This window comes from Pecten maximus, chromosome 6, assembly GCF_902652985.1.
Source record: "Pecten maximus chromosome 6, xPecMax1.1, whole genome shotgun sequence".
Taxonomy (NCBI): Eukaryota; Metazoa; Mollusca; class Bivalvia; order Pectinida; family Pectinidae; genus Pecten; species Pecten maximus.
The window spans coordinates 5,592,008-5,613,178 of record NC_047020.1 but is presented as its reverse complement, the minus strand read 5'-3'; the positions used below and the strand labels follow the sequence as shown (position 1 = coordinate 5,613,178).

General features: G+C 37.9%; 1 protein-coding gene across 3 annotated transcripts in view; it reads left to right on the top strand.

The window, feature by feature from the left end:
* LOC117328811 (myotubularin-related protein 8-like) overlaps nucleotides 1-19,924 on the top strand; it is an 88,125-nt gene extending 68,201 nt beyond the window's left edge. For 2 of the 3 annotated variants that reach the window (XM_033886371.1, XM_033886370.1), the window contains exons 5-15: nucleotides 1,762-1,890; nucleotides 2,229-2,363; nucleotides 2,716-2,848; nucleotides 5,969-6,078; nucleotides 7,279-7,401; nucleotides 7,906-8,159; nucleotides 9,045-9,179; nucleotides 9,871-9,997; nucleotides 10,504-10,644; nucleotides 11,188-11,580; nucleotides 13,056-19,924. In XM_033886371.1, coding sequence (XP_033742262.1) covers nucleotides 1,762-1,890; nucleotides 2,229-2,363; nucleotides 2,716-2,848; nucleotides 5,969-6,078; nucleotides 7,279-7,401; nucleotides 7,906-8,159; nucleotides 9,045-9,179; nucleotides 9,871-9,997; nucleotides 10,504-10,644; nucleotides 11,188-11,580; nucleotides 13,056-13,229 — 1,854 coding nt within the window. In that variant the 3' untranslated portion in view covers nucleotides 13,230-19,924. The remainder of the gene's footprint in view (nucleotides 1-1,761; nucleotides 1,891-2,228; nucleotides 2,364-2,715; nucleotides 2,849-5,968; nucleotides 6,079-7,278; nucleotides 7,402-7,905; nucleotides 8,160-9,044; nucleotides 9,180-9,870; nucleotides 9,998-10,503; nucleotides 10,645-11,187; nucleotides 11,581-13,055) is intronic. The other variant, XM_033886372.1, reaches the window with a different exon arrangement.
* Nucleotides 19,925-21,171: the final 1,247 nt, after the last annotated feature.

Genomic DNA, 21,171 nt, shown 5'->3' with positions numbered 1-21,171 from the left:
AAAACTTTTAAAAACATCTTCTCAATAACCAAGTTGCCCAGGTACATGATATTGGACCAGTAGCATGCCGAGTTGAAGGGCTACTAAAGTTTGTTCAAATGAATGACCTCAACCAATTTTCAAGGTCACAGGACTGAGATGTGTTTAATATTGGTTTAAAAGCAAAACATTAATAAAATCCCAATTCACAGCATTTGGATAAATGCTTGATGCTTTATTGAGTAGATGTATAATATAAATAAAGATTATTCATTGTACCTACAGTGGCTCCCTCATTGTTTAGTATATATATTGAAACAGATGTAAACATGAAATTTTAAGTTTAATGTTTACTAATTAGTATACAAAATTATAGTGTCAAACTGCTCCAAAGTAATTGTAACTTTGTATTGTTATTTCAATTAAACCATTTTATGAGTGGCGGTATAAGTTATAGTGTTATATCCACAGCTGTGTCACACGTACCCCCGGGTTTTGTCAGTGGCGGTATAAGTGATACTGTTATTTCCACAGCTGTGTGACACGTACCCCCAGGTTTTATCAGTGGGGGTATAAGTTCTAGTGTTATTTCCACAGCTGTGTGACATGTCCCCTCGGGTTTTATCAGTGGGGGTATAAGTTATAGTGTTATTTCCACAGCTGTGTGACACGTACCCCCGGGTTTTATCAGTGACGGTATAAGTTATATGTTATTTCCACAGCTGTGTGACATGTCCCCTCGGGTTTTATCAGTGACGGTATAAGTTATAGTGTTATTTCCACAGCTGTGTGACATGTACCCCCGGGTTTTATCAGTGGCGGTATAAGTTATAGTGTAATTTCCACAGCTGTGTGACATGTCCCCTCGGGTTTTATCAATGGCGGTATAAGTTATATGTTATTTCCACAGCTGTGTGACACGTACCCTCGGGTTTTATCAGTGGCGATATAAGTTATAGTGTAATTTCCACAGCTGTGTGACATGTCCCCTCGGGCTTTATCAGTGACGGTATAAGTTATATGTTATTTCCACAGCTGTGTGACACGGACCCCCGGGTTTTATCAGTGGCGGTATAAGGAATTGTGTTATTTCCACAGCTGTGTGACACGTACCCCCAGGTTTTATCAGTGACGGTATAAGTTATATGTTATTTCCACAGCTGTGTGACACGTACCCCCGGGTTTTATCAGTGGCGGTATAAGTTATATGTTATTTCCACAGCTGTGTGACATGTCCCCTCAGGTTTTATCAGTGACGGTATAAGTTATATGTTATTTCCACAGCTGTGTGACACGTACCCCCGGGTTTTATCAGTGGCGGTATAAGTTATATGTTATTTCCACAGCTGTGTGACATGTCCCCTCGGGTTTTATCAGTGACGGTATAAGTTATATGTTATTTCCACAGCTGTGTGACACGTACCCCCGGGTTTTATCAGTGGCGGTATAAGTTATAGTGTTATTTCCACAGCTGTGTGACACGTACCCCCGGGTTTTATCAGTGACGGTATAAGTTATAGTGTTATTTCCACAGCTGTGTGACACGTACCCCCGGTGTTATCAGTGACGGTATAAGTTATATGTTATTTCCACAGCTGTGTGACACGTACCCCCGGTGTTATCAGTGACGGTATAAGTTATATGTTATTTCCACAGCTGTGTGACACGTACCCCCGGGTTTTATCAGTGGCGGTATAAGTTATAGTGTTATTTCCACAGCTGTGTGACACGTACCCCCAGGTTTTATCAGTGGCGGTATAAGTTATAGTGTTATTTCCACAGCTGTGTGACACATACCCCCGGGACCTTTATGTTCCTGCCACCGCTACCACACCTATACTGGTCGGCAGTTCAAAGTTCAGAAGTAGAGGACGACTACCAGCTCTCTCCTATCTACACAGAGATAACCAGGTTTGCTTTTATAAAAATGTATAAAGTCATGTGACCTTGTTATAATATATGCTGATCATATTTCTTTCTGTATAGAGTTATGTCCCCTTGTTAAACCAAATGGCATGTGATCACCTGTTATTCCATATAGAGTTGTGTAATGGGATCACCTTTCTTTCAAAGTAAAACTAAAAACTGTGTGATTTGCAGTTGTTTGAACAAGTTTATTTTACAATGTATATATACAAACCAATGTAGACGTTATAATGATTTCTACGTTAACTACATAACTACGGGAACTTCCTCGTGATATCCTAGCCTGATTGTGTATCTCATGTTTGTACTGTCTCTGTCTCCAGGCCGCTATATGTCGATGTAGCCAGCCTCTCTCTGGCTTTAGTGCACGTTGTGTTGAGGATGAACAGATGTTACACGCCATTTTGAGGGCGAATCCCTCCTCTAAGTTCCTGTATGTGGTGGACACACGTCCTAAGGTCAGTAATTAATCAAACACTCTCATTTTGAGGTTATAAGTTATTATGAGGTTAAGTCTTTAAAAATCTAAAATCTTCTTAATTTTTATAATCCCTCCAGATTCATTGATAAACTCTCTCCAAAGTTAATAGATTAACAAAGGTTGATTAATAAGTTTCTGAAGTACATCACAAATCCTCACCAGTCAATTGCAGTCATATTCCAAAGTCAGGCATACAATTTTGTTGAGGTAATTCATCAGTCCAGATGTATGAAGTTCAATTATAGTGGTTGGTCGTCATCTCATTGTACATTTTTTGTTCTCTGCGGAATGTTGTGAAGCCTTGTTGTACAATGTGTGGCATGTTTCAGATCAACGCGATGGCAAATAAAGCCGCAGGGAAGGGTTACGAGAATGAGAACTTTTACTCCGACATCAAATTCCAGTTTCTGGGCATTGAAAATATTCACGTGATGAGGAATGGTTTACAGAAACTAATAGATGGTGAGATATATATCAAGAAAGATCAAATTTATTACCTGGTAAAAGATGGTAAGGTATATATCAAGATAAAATATATAACCTGGTTATAGATGTTAAGGTATATAAAGATAAGATATATAACCTGGTTATAGATGGTAAGGTTTATCAAGATAAAATATATATATAACCTGGTTATAGATGGTAAGGTTTATCAAGATAAAATATATAACCTGGTTATAGATGGTAAGGTATATCAAGATAAAATATATATATAACCTGGTTATAGATGGTAAGGTTTATCAAGATAAAATATATAACCTGGTTATAGATGGTAAGGTTTATCAAGATAAAATATATAACCTGGTTATAGATGGTAAGGTTAATCAAGATAAAATATATAACCTGGTTATAGATGGTAAGGTATATCAAGATAAAATATATATATAACCTGGTTATAGATGGTAAGGTTTATCAAGATAAAATATATAACCTGGTTATAGATGGTAAGGTTTATCAAGATAAAATATATAACCTGGTTATAGATGTTAAGGTATATAAAGATAAAATATATAACCTGGTTATAGATGGTAAGGTTTATCAAGATAAAATATATAACCTGGTTATAGATGTTAAGGTATATAAAGATAAAATATATAACCTGGTTATAGATGGTAAGGTTTATCAAGATAAAATATATATATAACCTGGTTATAGATGGTAAGGTTTATCAAGATAAAATATATAACCTGGTTATAAATGGTAAGGTTTATCAAGATAAAATATATATATAACCTGGTTATAGATGGTAAGGTTTATCAAGATAAAATATATAACCTGGTTATAGATGGTAAGGTTTATCAAGATAAAATATATATATAACCTGGTTATAGATGGTAAGGTTTATCAAGATAAAATATATAACCTAGTTATAGATTGTTTGGTATATCACTAGAATTAATAAATGGAGAAGTATTAACACAAATGAAGAAGTAGATTGTAAAGGATACAAGAGTGAATTAGATAAATACTTTGTAAACTATGTTTAAGCTATTATAATACGAAAAGATAAACGATCAATTAAGATAGAGGTACATATCAAGGTTACCTGTAATTGTGGTGTACGACCACTGAGGTACATACCGAGGTTACCTGTAATTCTGGTGTATGACTACTGAGGTACATACCAAGGTTACCTGTAATTGTGGTGTACGACCACTGCTTCAGAAGTACATACCAAGGTTACCTGTACATACCAAGGCTACCTGTAATTGTGGTGTATGACTACTGAGGTACATACCGAGGTTACCTGTAATTGTGGTGTATGACTACTGAGGTACATACCAAGGTTACCTGTAATTGTGGTGTACGACCACTGATTCAGAAGTACATACCAAGGTTACCTGTACATACCAAGGTTACTTGTAATTGTGGTGTATGACTACTGAAGTACATACCAAGGTTACCTGTAATTGTGGTGTACGACCACTGAGGTACATACCAAGGTTACCTGTAATTGTGGTGTACGACCACTGATTCAGAAGTACATACCAAGGTTACCTGTAATTGTGGTGTATGACTACTGAGGAACATACCAAGGTTACCTGTAATTGTGGTGTACGACCACCGAGGTACATACCAAGGTTACCTGTAATTGTGGTGTACCACTGAGGTACATACCGAGGTTACCAGTAATTGTGGTGTACGACCACTGAGGTACATACCGAGGTTACCTGTAATTGTGGTGTATGACTACTGAGGAACATACCAAGGTTACCTGTAATTGTGGTGTACGACCACCGAGGTACATACCGAGGTTACCAGTAATTGTGGTGTATGACTACTGAGGTACATACCAAGGTTACCTGTAATTGTGGTGTACGACCACTGAGGTACATACCGAGGTTACCTGTAATTGTGGTGTACGACCACTGAGGTACATACCAAGGTTACCTGTAATTCTGGTGTATGACTACTGAAGTACATACCAAGGTTACCTGTAATTGTGGTGTATGACTACTGAGGTACATACCAAGGTTACCTGTACATACCAAGGTTACCTGTACATACCAAGGTTACCTGTAATTGTGGTGTACGACCACTGAGGTACATACCAAGGTTACCTGTAATTGTGGTGTACGACCACTGATTCAGAAGTACATACCAAGGTTACCTGTAATTGTGGTGTATGACTACTGAGGAACATACCAAGGTTACCTGTAATTGTGGTGTACGACCACCGAGGTACATACCAAGGTTACCTGTAATTGTGGTGTACCACTGAGGTACATACCGAGGTTACCAGTAATTGTGGTGTACGACCACTGAGGTACATACCAAGGTTACCTGTAATTGTGGTGTACGACCACTGAGGTACATACCGAGGTTACCTGTAATTGTGGTGTATGACTACTGAGGTACATACCGAGGTTACCTGTAATTGTGGTGTATGACTACTGAGGTACATACCGAGGTTACCTGTAATTGTGGTGTACGACCACTGAGGTACATACCGAGGTTACCTGTAATTGTGGTGTACGACCACTGAGGTACATACCAAGGTTACCTGTAATTCTGGTGTATGACTACTGAAGTACATACCAAGGTTACCTGTAATTGTGGTGTATGACTACTGAGGTACATACCAAGGTTACCTGTACATACCAAGGTTACCTGTACATACCAAGGTTACCTGTAATTGTGGTGTATGACTACTGAGGTACATACCAAGGTTACCTGTAATTGTGGTGTATGACTACTGAGGTACATACCAAGGTTACCTGTAATTGTGGTGTACGACCACTGAGGTACATACCAAGGTTACCTGTAATTGTGGTGTACCACTGAGGTACATACCAAGGTTACCTGTAATTGTGGTGTATGACTACTGAGGTACATACCAAGGTTACCTGTAATTGTGGTGTACCACTGAGGTACATACCAAGGTTACCTGTAATTGTGGTGTATGACTACTGAAGTACATACCAAGGTTACCTGTACATACCAATGTTACCTGTAATTGTGGTGTACGACCACTGTAAAGTTGGTCAGGGTACCAGGTTCCACTATACACTTATTAACTTAGGGACACAGTCTTTTCTCATTGTCGCAGACACTTAAATTTATTGACATTTTCTTTTATAGTGTGTGAACTGAAGAATCCATCGATGAATGCCTTTCTGTCCAGTATAGAAGGTAGTGGCTGGCTGAAACACATCAAGTCTGTTATAGACACATCAGTGTTTATTGTCAATGTAAGTTCCCTCCCATTAGATTGGCTGTATCTATCCATTCTATAACCTTAGTGTTTGTTGTCAATGTAAGTTCCCTTCCATTAGATTGGCTGTATCTACCCATTCTATAACCTCAGTGTTTATTGTCAATGTAAGTTCCCATCCATTAGATTGGCTGTATCCATCTATCTGTCCCTCACCCTCATCCGTCCTTAAATATTTCTTGTTTTTATTATTCCTTGAGAATTACGAGATAGATCTTTCTCTTTGTTTAAACAATTGAAGTTTGTTCTTACTATTTGTCAGAAATTTTTAGAAGGATCCTTCTTAGATCTCATTTATATATATTAGTCAGTGGTTTGTCTGATTTCCTGACTGGCTACTAGTAATGACTGTTTCCAGGCTTCTGTAAATCACTTATATTTCATGCAGGATTTATTTTTTTGCATTAATACACGAGGAAATTCAATCATGAATTCAAATCCCTCAGGATTATCTGTACGAAAAAAACAACTCATAACTCAAATGGCATTCATGTTGATTGTGTAATTACCATAATTTACTTGTATAGACTGTAGAACTTAATGACATCTCAGAGGCTGAGCACGCGTGCCACAATGAATGGAATTGGAATACCCAAATGCTATTTTTGTGTTGGAAAGGTGCCATAAGATATTTACAATTACAGATTTCTTAACATACAAAGTATTTTATTGAATTACATGTGGTACGTTCACATTTGCACCGTTTTTTGTGTACATACTATATAATTTATTTCAGTATGGACACAGCATGTATCACATGACTTAATCACAAAACTTCTCGGTTATAGTCATGTGACTTTTATAAACGAAACAACAGACAATATGAAGCTATCATATTTGGTTGTTGGGGTGTGTAATGGTACTGATTTCATTGTAGTCAGTGGGTAATGGTACTGATTTTGTTGTAGTCAGTGGGTAATGGTACTGATTTTGTTGTACATATGTAGTCGGGTAATGGTACTGATTTTGTTGTAGTCAGGTAATGGTACTGATTTTGTTGTAGTCAGGTAATGGTACTGATTTTGTTGTAGTCAGGTAATGGTACTGATTTGGTTGTAGTCGGGTAATGGTACTGATTTGGTTGTAGTCGGGTAATGGTACTGATTTGGTTGTAGTCAGTTGGTAATGGTACTGATTTGGTTATAGTCTGTGTGTAATGGTACTGTTTTGGTTCCAGGCGGTGCGTAATGGTATCAGTGTACTGGTACACTGTTCAGATGGATGGGATAGAACTGCTCAGACCTGTTCTCTGGCTTCCCTAATGTTGGATCCTTACTATCGCACCATACAAGGCTTCCAGGTAAATCATACAACTTCCAGGTAAACTATTCAACTTCCAGGTAAATCATACAACTTCCAGGTAAATCATACAACTTCAAGGTAAACAATACAACTTCAAGGTAAATCATACAACTTACAGGTAAACTATACAACTTCCAGGTAAATCATACAACTTACAGGTAAACTATACAACTTCCAGGTAAATCATACAGCTTCCAGGTAAACTATACAACTTCAAGGTAAATCATACAACTTCCAGGTAAATCATACAACTTCAAGGTAAATCATACAACTTCCAGGTAAATCATACAACTTAAAGGTAAATCATATAACTTCCAGGAAAATCATACAACTTAAAGGTAAATTATACAACTTCCAGGTAAACTATACAACTTCCAGGTAAACTATACAATTTCTGGTAAATCATACAACATTTTGAGTGATTTGTGATATTTCTACCATATTTATAATGCCAGTTAGTATCAATCTTACTTTGTCCTTCATTAGTGGCTTCTATCCACAGGCCCTTATCGAGAAAGAATGGTTGTCCTTTGGCCATAAGTTCACAGATCGATGTGGGTTCCTAGGAACAGGCGACCCAAAGGAAGTGTCACCAGTATTCACCCAGTTCATCGAGTGTGTGTGGCAGATCATGCAGCAGTTTCCGTGTGCTTTCCAGTTCAATGAGCGCTTCCTCATCACCATACATGACCATTCATTCTCCTGTCAGTTTGGTACATTTATTGGCAACTGTGAAAAGGACCGCATAGATCTAAGGTACATTGATACACATTTATAATACTGGGTAACTCTAGGGGATTAAGTTCAGAAATTAGGTCAGACTTAAAAGTCAGACCAGGGGCAAGGTCTTGTAGGGGCATTGTTGGATTAGAACTAACTCAGATCAGGGGCAAAGTCTTATAGTGGGCAGTGTTAGATTAGGACTAGGCCAGACCAGGGACAAGGTCATTTTAGAGTTAGAGGCAGTCCTTGATTAGGACTAAGCCAGATCAAGGGAAAAGTCTTTTAAGGGGCAGTGCTAGATTAGGACTAGGCTGACCAGGGGCAAGGTCTTATAGGGGGCAGTGTTAGATTCGGAGTAGACTAGACCAGGGGCAAGGTCTTATAGGGGGCAGTACTAGATTAGGACTAGACTAGACCAGGGGCAAGGTCTTATAGGGGGCAGTGCTAGATTAGGACTAGACTAGACCAGAGGCAAGGTCTTATAGGGGGCAGTGTTAGGTTAGGAGTAGACTAGACCAGGGGCAAGGTCTTATAGGGGGCAGTGTTAGGTTAGGACTAGACTAGACCAGGGGCAAGGTCTTATAGGGGGCAGTGTTAGATTAGGAGTAGACTAGACCAGGGGCAAGGTCTTATAGGGGGCAGTGCTAGATTAGGACTATGTCAGATCAGGGGCAGGGTTAAACATGGGCAAAGTCATGATAAGGGGCGGGGGGGGGGGGGGGGGGGGGGGGGGGGGGGGGGGGCAGTTAGTAGATAGTTAACCTTAGGACAGGGTCAGACATTTGCAAGGTCACTATAGGGCAACTATTTGTTTGATATTTTTGATATGCAGGTGTAAGACTTTTTCACACAGTAGTTATGAAGAGAGCCTTATTCCTTCATTGCTGTTTTAAATTATATGATACATTTGTATTACAGGTTGTCAGAAAGGACATATTCATTGTGGGGCTACATCTCCAGACACATGACAGAGTTCCTCAATCCACTCTATAAGAAGGAATATGAAATAAAGCAACCTGTTGTTGTACCAGATACCAGTCCCCAGTGTGTGAGGTATGTCATGTTTAATGGTAAACAAACCACACCCTAGTGTGTGAGGTATGTCAAAGTTAATGGTAAAAAAACCAGTCCCCAGTGTGTGAGGTATGTCAAAGTTAATGGTAAACAAACCACACCCCAGTGTGTGAGGTATGTCATGTCTAATGGTAAACAAACCACACCCTAGTGTGTGAGGTATGTCAAAGTTAATGGAAAAAAATCCAGTCCCCAGTGTGTGAGGTATGTCAAAGTTAATGGTAAACAAACCACACCCTAGTGTGTGAGGTATGTCAAAGTTAATGGTAAACAAACCACTCCCTAGTGTGTGAGGTATGTCATGTCTAATGGTAAACAAACCATTCCCCAGTGTGTGAGGTATGTCAAGTCTAATGGTAAACAAACCAGTCCCCAGTGTGTGAGGTATGTCATGTCTAATGGTAAACAAACCAGTCCCCAGTGTGTGAGGTATGTCATGTCTAATGGTAAACAAACCACTCCCCAGTGTGTGAGGTATGTCATGTCTAATGGTAAACAAACCACTCCCCAGTGTGTGAGGTATGTCATGTCTAATGGTAAACAAACCAATCCTCAATGTGTGAGGTATTGATTTGTCTAATTGTAATTAAACTACTTCTCATGCTTTGTCTAGCATACTGTCACCATCATAGTGTATTTCACTGACTGACTTTTCAATACTTGTATCCAGGTTTTGGAAAGGGATGTACAATCGATATGAGACTGGGATACACTCTAGAGAACACATTACTGACATCTTAGGGGCAGCAAAGGATCACAGCGACTCTCTGGAGGACCACATCAGGCTGCTGGAGAAGGTAAGTATGGGGGAAAATGATGAGGATAAGGGAGATAACTTTTTTTTTTTTCTTTTTTTGCACTCAGAAATGATCTGATTGTCAGCTCTATTATATGGGTACAAAGCGACATACAAATAATATATGTAATATTTTTGTGATATTGTTAATTTATTCAATTATGTTTTATTTAACATTATCATATAAAGACAGAAAGATAATAGAGAGGGGAGAGAAATGAATCTGGAGGGGGAGAGAGACGTGGGGGAGAAGGAGAGAGAAAAAAAAACGAGAGGCAGAGAGCTGAGGAGGTAGAGATTGAGAGGAGAGCGAAAGAATGTGTGTTGAGTTGAATAGAGGAGAGAGAGTGTCTTGTGACAAATACAAATATATGGATAAGGGAGATAACTGTGGCAAAGATAGGAAAGGGGAGGTAACTGTATTTATATTTGAGAAGGGGAGATAACCAAAGTGAGAGGGAGAGAGAGAATCATGGAAACAATTGATGATTTTTTTTCTTTACATAGAGAATTACCCAGATCTGCAAAGTGTTGGGGAAATCTGAGGAAACAATACAGAAAAAACTGGATGGCTTCTTATCAATGGAGTCTTTAGATGGCTACCTTGCTGGACATATAGAGGAAACACTTCCACAGAAGGTGTCAAAGGTAAGGTCTGTGTGAAGGTGAGCAAGGTAAGGACTTTTCTACTGAAGGTGTCAAAGGTAAGGTCTCTTGAGAAGGTGAGCATTATAAGGACTTTTCCACAGAAGGTGTCAAATGAAGTTCCTTCCTGTGTTCAATATATGGTCCTCAGTGCTTCAGATTGAATTTTTATGCTGTTTGTGTCTCACTCTTCTTTCACCAGATGAAATACATTAATGCATGCAGGAATTTTACTGTTTGTAATTTTTACGTGATTTATTGCATTTTGATTTATTTCATTATGACTGCATTGAAGCATATAAATAACCATTATGTTTTCTTGCTAAGTTCAAATAAAGGCCCTTTGGACCAAAGATAATAATGAAAGCGGAATATAAACACAAAATACAGGATTATAATATCCTATTATTGACATCATCTAAAAGTACAACACTACTCAAATTATATAGGTAAATTATTAACATAGCATATTAGTGCTTTGTGGTTTTCCTAGATAACTAGATGGGAGAATCTGTTCCCTAAAATAACTTACTCTGCTTGTTTCAGGATCTGACAATGAATGGATCCTTGGATTCATCACCAGATGACTCGCCACAACGATCAGATGACTCAACTCAACATTCCGACGGATCCCCGAACAGAGACAAAGACCAGAAGGACAAGATGAACCACATAACGAGTGACCGTGAGTCGGGGTTTGACGAGGTCAGCTCCACACTGTCGCAGTCAGGGGTGGACGAGGTGGCCTCACAGATGTCAAAGTCAGGTATTGAGGAGGGAGTGGGCACCATGGAGTCGAGCATGCTGTCAGGGGGCACGGAAACTCTTACTCTGGACCAGCTCCTCTTGGAGCTTCAGAGTGTGGCTGTTGATTGGAGGTCTTTCCGCAACGTCCACACCTGCACGTGTGCTACCCCGTTTGATTGCTTCACTAAAAAGGCAAGCGCCACTAAACAGTAGTGTTATACTGTACAACTGTATGTTTCTACTGGTGAATCAACTGGTATGACCATACAGTTGTTAATGATCTGGACAATATGTCTTTTTTTACTGCAATATTCAACATCAAAATTTTAATAATTCATTTTCCATTTGATGGTAAATATTTGAAAACTATAACAGAAAACAGTGTGTGTACTGACATGTATGTCCAGGTTATAAAACAGCAGGATATCGAGGATTTATTTGTTTATTCCTGTAAAAACTTTCTTGACATTCTTGATACTCAAACAGTAACCATTCATATTTGGTGAGCTACAAATTTTTCACATTCACTCAAATCTTGGGTCATATTTAAACCTGTTATTATAAATCCAGTCCTATCAAAGTACTGGGTAATCTTATTCAACCTGTAAAGGTATTGTTTTCATGAAGTGATTTACAGAGATAAAGAAAGTCTCAAATTGTTGAAATTCTTCTTGCCAATTTTACAAATAAATCCTCTCAATCAAACTCTAGAGCTATCTAGTAATAACTTTGCAGTCTGTATATCAAGAAATTTTTCTCCTTCAAAAACTGGAAAAAAATATATATATATATGAATTTTTTCAACAATAGTTTTGTCTGACCATTAGTGAAGTCGTAAATGAGGTTAGACATTTTAGTTTTTGATTTCCAGATGCATGTAATAATCTACTGTAAATATGATACATCTATACATACTAAAAACCTAGCCTGCTGCTACGTCTTCTTCAGGGGGCAATATATGATCGTGCCCAGTATATATAATCGTGCCCGGTATATATAATGGTGCCCAGTGTCTATGATCGTGCCCAGTATATATGATTGTGCCCAGTATATATAATCGTGCCCAGTATATATAATCGTGCCCAGTATATATGGTGATGGAGGAAGGCATGTCTTTGTGTGGTGATGATTACCAAATATATCAGTGTACCATATAGCCTTAGTAATCTGTGAGCATGTTCTGACAGGATCGTATATCAGAGTCCTGAATGTATAGGAACCATCTACATGCATTTGAATTCATTGCAGTGCAATAATAACATTCACTATGATTGTGATAAAATATATGTAGATATCTAAAGGATTCATTGAACTTCCAAAAAAAAAAAAAAATCAAATATAGAATAAAATAAGATTGAACATGAATTTATGCAAAAGACCCTGTCACTTCGGAAGAAAACTTGACCCTGACTATAGAATATGTGTTAATTGTTGGAAATGAGTGGGAAATATTGAAAAGTATTCAGAAGGGCTGTAAATAATGTAGATAAGTAACCCTCAAGCTTTCCTACCACAGCTGATGTTTATAATATATACATCATACACAATGTAACTATTAAGTTTACTCTTTCAGGCAGGTTTATTGAAAAAAGAAAATTGAATATTGTGTTTTTATTTGTGTGAGAAATAGAACTTGAAGTCTAACCAGATTGTTGTTTCTCTTGCAGTTTCATTGTTGGAAGTGTGGTGAGGTGTTTTGTATGAGATGTATAGCCAAGAGTATTCCTTTACCTGGTCACTACTCCCACCGACCAGTCCCCGTCTGTCGACCCTGTTACAAGGAGGTACGGCATTCACCGTCGATGGAGTTCCCACCAGGCTATACACCCCTGACCAGCTGATAAAGGGGGATAATTGTTGTGACTTTAACTCTAGTGTAGCTGACGATGACAAGTGCTGTTGTGATGTTGTGTAGATATGTCATCGTTTTGTTGCCTCTCACCCCTAATATCTCAAAATCATAATACCCATCAGAAAGGACCTGGAACATTCCATTGTAGATGTAGGTAAACACAAAGCCATTGTGTATTCTTTGCTCTATAGAATCAGGATCGTGAAGGATAATAACATGCTTACAATTCCCCTATATTGTTGTAAGGTGATTTTACCAGCCATCGTGTCTCTGAAGGTTCTTCACAGAGTTATACATTTATTGAGTTTGTTACCATAGTAACATATTTCTGGTGACATTAGTTCCTGTCTGGAGATATTTGTTGTCAGTTAAAGTGTGGAGATACTCCGAACAGTGTGTAAGCCTTTAACAGGCTCACAATGACATGAAACAGGCCAAATATGGATGTAGAATACTCGAATATATATATATATTGAGGATGCTGAGATTAAACTGAGGGTGAACAAGTGAGGAAATGAGGCGGTATACTGTGATTTTGTGATAAAACATGACATTACCTGTGTGTTACTCCTGGCAGTGTGGTGACCGGGGCCACAGAAACAACAGATAATGTCGAGAGAGAATCAAATTCATCTCATACGGGGATTATTTATTTACATTTTGTGTTGGTTGCTTGGTAACCAGTTTCTATGGTGATATAGTGAGGGAGCACTGTTTTGGTTCATTGCTGTGATGTTTTATACATGTCAGATATATATGTAAGAGATGTACACCCTCTGTTGTTTAATGTGTGGGATACTCAGTCACATATAATCACATTTTCTAAAATCATTTCTTACCCTAAAAATTTACAAAATTTTAAAGGCCATATGATACATCAGGACGATTTATTTTGTAAGAAAACAAGATTTCCTGCAACTTTTTTTTAAAAATCTCATTTTAGAAAGACTAGCAAATTTAATATAGACCAACAAATTTAATATAGAACAACAAATCTAATATAGACTACATATACATGTTTTAGAATTGAAAAAGCATTTATCACTACTAATGTCAGCAATGGGTGAAACAGTAAAAAAGACCTTTACATGTTTGGTTTGGTTTATTTTGTTTAATATCCTATTAACAGCCAGGGTAATTTAAGGATGTGCCAGGTTTTGGAGGTGGAGGAAAGCCGGAGTACCCGGAGAAAAACCACCGGCCTACTGTCAGTGCCTGGCAACTACCCCACGTAGGTTTCAAACTCGCAACCCAGAGGTGGAGGGCTAGTGATAAAGTGTCGGGACACCTTAACCATTCTGCCACCGCGGCCTCACACCTTTACATGTAAAACAATAGCACAAACTGCAGTTTCACAACATCCAATAAATTTGTTATTGGAGATTAAAAGATGAGTGGCCAGTCATGCATATAAATGTGATATTTTTTTCCGGAAATGGCCAATAAATATAGGAATGTAAAAACTGATGGCCACTTATTTGAATTGGATTACTATGGTCTATAGTATATGTAGCCACGTGGAATTTGAAGTGGCTATATTATGTATTTCATAGCTATTACAATAAGAATATAAATTTATGTGTTATACATAAATGCTGTTTATGAACTAAGACGATCTGTTGCTAATATCTACGATCCTTGTATCATGTATGTATAGTAGTAAGATAGTTAGTAGTAATAGCAGAGGATACATAGTGATTGGTCAGCTTGATAGCAAGTACGTGATTGGTCAGTCCAGTCACGTGATTGGTCATTCTCTTCAGCAGTTTTTTCGGTGAAGATAGAAGTTTTGCGAAAAAATTATTACCGCCACCTCCCCACCACACGACCATTTCAGGTGATGCCTGGGGTTATAGCAGCTGTTTTTCTATTCGAAATTCATAAGGCAGTCTAAGTGAGTAAACACTTGCCAGCTGTTTCCGAGCATGGACAAATCGTACCGTTTTTCCCCCCTTCCTTATTAAGGGAGTTAGGGTTTATGGCACCCCGCTCTGCAGCAATTAATGATTACCGAGTGGGGCATTTTACATCATTTGTAATTCGTAAGTCCCCCAAGAATTCGTTTATATCTACCAATAAGTTCACTCGACTCAGTTACATGGCCTGGCCAAAAGGAACAGCTTTTCTATATATATAGCTACATATACAGTCTACGCTAGCTTAAATTCAGTTTTAGTGTAAATGTATCTATTATAATTATATTGGCCAGGTCATCTACAAGAGAGAGTTAAGCACCACAGCTGTTATAGCCCTTTAGCCCAATGTATTAGTATCATAATAGTCGTATAACTTCAGTCTGTGTTTGAGTTCTTTGTTCATAAATTTAATTATCATGAGGATTGAAATACATCTCTGCATTTAAATTCATAAAAATAAAGTAAATCACGAAAATGAAGAGATGTATGTAACTATATAAAAAGATTTCACGTCATTAAGTGGACTGACTGACTTATTAAAACTTAACATTTATTTCTGAATATCTTTCTATGTTGCTGCAATAATATTCATTGTATTTGTTCCTAAGGATTAATTGTAGCTTGTTTTGTTTTTTTGTTGGCTTGGTGTATACAATGACCTTTGTATAAGTTAAGTACCTTTTAATTCTACATACCAAGATCATTACCTATGTATAAAGGTTTATTTTACGGATGACATGAACAGTACTGCTGCACTTACGGAGTACAAGTCAGTCTGAGTTATTGTTACTGTATTTAATGACCTTTGAACCTATGTATAAACCTTTGAACCTATGTATAAACCTTTGAACCTGGGTTACAAGGTCATGCCCTTCAACTTCTGTGATGCACTTAATTTGTAAAGCTTGTTTTAATATTGGTACTGAGGTGATGTGTACATCTGGAGTTAGCACAAAATGATTTTTGTAAAAATATGATGGAATGAAATGGTTACCGTGACAACCTGATTACATTGTCTCCACATTGTTCAGTATTGAATTTGACAGTTGTCATATAAAGGCCTGCCAAGTGTTCTGTTTCTCCGAATACCATGTTTCCCTGTACATATATTTTTTATCATAATTGACTTTGTGCCATACTGTTAAAGTCCATATTATGATTAAATCATGAGTAAAACTATATATAGAAAAACATATCATCAGACTTGGAGTCCTATACTTGTAGATAAAAGTTATACCACCAATCTCGGCAGATCGTCTGTTAACCGTCTATAACATAGAGACATAGCTACACTTTGATTTAAGAGTATCTCAAAAAAGTGCTTGACTGTCATGATTAGGAATGCTTAAAAGTTTAAAGTGTATCTGGTTCCATAAGAATTTCTTTCTTGATATTTGTTCAGACCCCCCCCCCCATATACATATATATGCATGTAATTGATATCATATTTCTGCATTTTCATTTACATGGCGTGGAATTTAAAATTATACTGAAAAACATTGAAGTTTTTTTAAATGAAAATATATATGAATTTTTTTGATTTTTCACATACAAGTCTCAACTAGTTTTTCCTCCATCCAACAACCTTCTGTCAAGTGAAATAGCAGAACTTACTGAAGGCTACTTTGTGTGTTACTGAAGGTATCAATGCCATTAGAGGTCATTTCAGGTCGTTGTCAAGGATACGCTTTAATAGAATCTACTACTTGTATGTGTCATCTCAGTCAAGTTCGATAACAAAATCCGGATCAAGGTGAGGCAGAAAATATTTACAATTGCCATTATTCCTGAATAGAAAATCAAAGTGTGAGTAGGTATTTTATATACTGAAAGCCACGTGTTGGTGTTTACTTAGAAGCATCATGCCTAATTTTCATATCCACATCAAATTATTTATTTCATAAAATACTAGAACAACTTACAAATAGTTGTTGTAATAAATAAAATTTAACTTATGAAAATAATTGAAGTGTGGAAACTTGTAACTTCTGTTGTCACGGAGAAAATGTATGTGGTTTCATATGTAAGCTGTCAATAGCTGTCAATGGCTTTGTTGTACATGGACAAACTTGATGTCAAAATAATTTTTAACATAGATCATGCAAATTAATGTTTGTGTCTGACTAAATTAACGCCGTTATTGATAAAAGAAAATATTGTAAATATAAGGATTAACTTTTTATTTTGTTTAGTTTATGAGATCCTAAATCCAATGGAGCAGTTGGTAAATTATTGGTAAATACTTTGTATACATTGCACAATTTACCTCGTGTTTAGTTGGCTTTATCATCTCGTAACTAAACAAAATATAAATCATTTAATGTCCACCAAATGTTGTGTAAAGGTTGGTATGTTTGTTTAGAACCCATTTAAGAAAAGCATTATGCAAACAATACATGTTGTATATGTACAATTAGTTGGACAGACTTGTATCGGTGTGGTGTTTGAGGTGTTGGCCATGCTACTCCACAAATAATGTGTGCAATATGATTGTCTTTTCTATTTTGAATTACAAACTTATACTGATCACAAATGATAGATATTGTGTTTATAAACTTGTTAGAGAGTATTGTTTTAGTTGCTGGGAAGATTACCTACGTTTAGGCTGAGTATAATGTATTATATCTACACACACCTCACAGATTCATTCTCATCACTTCATCTCAATTGTAAACTTTGTGATAAAAGATGGCTGCATTTGATACTGATAGATTCATTTCATATAGCCAATTAAAAACATTGACTTGATACTTCTCATACAATAAGGCAAAACATTTTAATATTTGGGTATTTTGATCAAGTGACTTTGTTTCATCAGCATGTCTGCTGCAGACCAACGCCACAGACTGGAGAAAGGCTCCAACTACTGCCTGGTATTGGTAGGTTAAGTGTTGACTGCCTGGTATTGGTAGGTTAAGTGTCGACTGCCTGGTATTGGTAGGTTAAGTGTTGACTGCCTGGTATTGGTAGGTTAAGTGTTGACTGCCTGGTATTGGTAGGTTAAGTGTTGACTGCCTGGTATTGGTAGGTTAAGTGTTGACTGCCTGGTATTGGTAGGTTAAGTGTTGACTGCCTGGTATTGGTAGGTTAAGTGTTAATATCCGGTAGAACGTTTGTGGATGGCTATCAAACTGTGGCCATTAAAGATGTTGTCACAGCCACCACTGGCTTTCTTTTTGTTGATGAAGATCATTTGGTCAAAATTTACAACTGTAAAATTGTCTGAGATCTGTAGGTCTCTCTCAACTCACAAGAGCAAGAACTTCCAGGTTCAGTTAAAACTTGTCTCTCTGACAAATCTATTGTCCAAACATTGTAGTTAAATCCAGGAATAGGAGACTGGAATCATGCTGTATATAATGTGTCATCCGTTGGTGCTTTGTGTTGGACTGTGTGTATATATCTGTGATCCACACAAGGATTATTAAATTATTAACAATTTATCCCAGCTACATCATAGGATCAGTTGAGGTTATAACCTGCATTTCATGATTTGTACTCCATGTTGTACCTGTGGTGTAGACAAGGACCTGTGATACATATTTACAGTGTTGTTAAGAAGTGCTCGTTAACGTGAGCATGGTTCTTTGTAATACTGAACTTGTACTGGACCAACTGTAGTATATGGTTTGTACTGAATGACCTCAGTACTTGTTTGTACTGAACGACCTCAGTGATGACTTGTACTGGACGACCTGCAGTGTTGACTTGTACTGGACGACCTGCAGTGTTGACTTGTACTGGACGACCTGCAGTGTTGACTTGTACTGGATGACCTGCAGTGTTGACTTGTACTGGACGACCTGCAGTGTCGACTTGTACTGGACGACCTGCAGTGTTGACTTAATGTACTGGATGACCTGCAGTGTCGACTTGTACTGGACGACCTGCAGTGTTGACTTAATGTACTGGATGACCTGCAGTGTTGACTTGTACTGGACAACCTGCAGTGTCGACTTGTACTGGACGACCTGCAGTGTTGACTTAATGTACTGGATGACCTGCAGTGTCGACTTGTACTGGACGACCTGCAGTGTCGACTTGTACTGGACGACCTGCAGTGTCGACTTGTACTGGACGACCTGCAGTGTCGACTTGTACTGGACGACCTGCAGTGTCGACTTGTACTGGATTACCTGCAGTGTCGACTTGTACTGGACGACCTGCAGTGTCGACTTGTACTGGACGACCTGCAGTGTCGACTTGTACTGGACGACCTGCAGTGTCGACTTGCACTGGACGACCTGCAGTGTCGACTTGCACTGGACGACCTGCAGTGTCGACTTGCACTGGACGACCTGCAGTGTCGACTTGCACTGGACGACCTGCAGTGTCGACTTGCACTGGACGACCTGCAGTGTCGACTTGTACTGGACGACCTGCAGTGTTGTACTGGACGACCTGCAGTGTTGACTTGTACTGGATGACCTGCAGTGTTGACTTGTACTGGACGACCTGCAGTGTTGACTTGTACTGGATGACCTGCAGTGTTGATTTCATGCTGGACAACCTGTGATATTTGTACTGGTTAGTTAACGTTGAACTTTTATCACTGGAAAGGTTCAATGGGATGTTTTAAGATATTGAATAAAAAATTTCATCAAAAAATCAAATAGAAGCTGACAGACTCTAGTTTAGAAGAATCTATCTTCCATGTAGATTGTGTAATGTCCATGAAGCTTTTGACACTATTTACTGTTTGTGAAGTGATACCATACACTGTTATGTTGCTGACATATTTCATCATTAAAATGATAATATAATGTCACTTGTGCACTTGTTGTCTATATTCGACCACTGAGCTGTTACTTGAAACTAAATTCTATTTCATTCTATAAATAACACTGCATTTGATTGGTCAGTGAAAGTAAAATGCAGCAGTGCAACCACAACACACTACAGTACCTGCAAATTGATAACACTCTTACAATTAGAGTTTTACTGGCAAAGTTAGTGGCTATAACTCCTCTGCCTTAACATCCTCACTGATTTCCAGCTTAATGGCACCAGTGCAACTGGAGAAGTTTAAAAAGTGTATTTTTCAAGATGGCTGCCATGGCGGCCATCTTGGATTTCGGACTGACACTTGGTTTGGACCATGCATCTCCGGATCATTTCAGGTAAGTTAGAGCTGAATCCCACATGTGGATCTTTCTTTTGTTACAAGATGTTGCAGAAATATATGGAGCCATCTGATGTTACTCTCGGTTATGAGTTTTATATTTTCCATCTACCGGTAATTTTCTGATCAAAAGATATTTGCAAATTGGTTTCTAAAAACAAATAATTAAGTAGTCACAAGAGCCCGACCAAATGGTCTGACCAAATGTTAATCTTGGTTTACATTCTCAAAGATAGGTGGTGCTAGCATTGCCACTAACTCTAGCGTGAACGAGAGATGTTGGAAGAGGCAGGGCTGGAAGACGTAGGACGGTTACGTGGTGGACACGATAGAAAAAAAGGCTAGGTGTCCGGGTCTTTAAAGCTGTAGCAATACCTACTCTACGTGGCAGGCTAGTCGACAAATGAAGTATTTTGTCTATTGTTCAATGGAAGTAGATAGAGGAGTTTTATACATGTTACAGACAGACGATTGATGCACAACAATTGACAAAAGGCGATTAGAATACGTCACTTGAGACTTTGTCTCAGGTGACCAGTAAATAGTATTTAAATTTTTTTTTTTTTTTTTTTTTTGCTATATTTCCCTTATTGGATCCCCCATCTCCTGTCCAAAGGTTGTCATTTTCTTCATTTAAGTAACATACATCATTGCCAACTAATTCTCCTGACCAAATTCATCAAAATCAATTTAGTTGTTCAGGACTAGTAGCGTTTAAAAAATATTTTCCCTTTAGGCTACGTGAGCGTAATAATTGTTAATAATATTTCAAAGGGCTATAACTCTGTAAGTTACCGTTCAATAATTCCCATTTTCAAACTCATTTGAGATCTTGTTGATATATGGCTGCAGACAAATTTCATCAAACTTGGTAGATATTTACTCCAGTTATC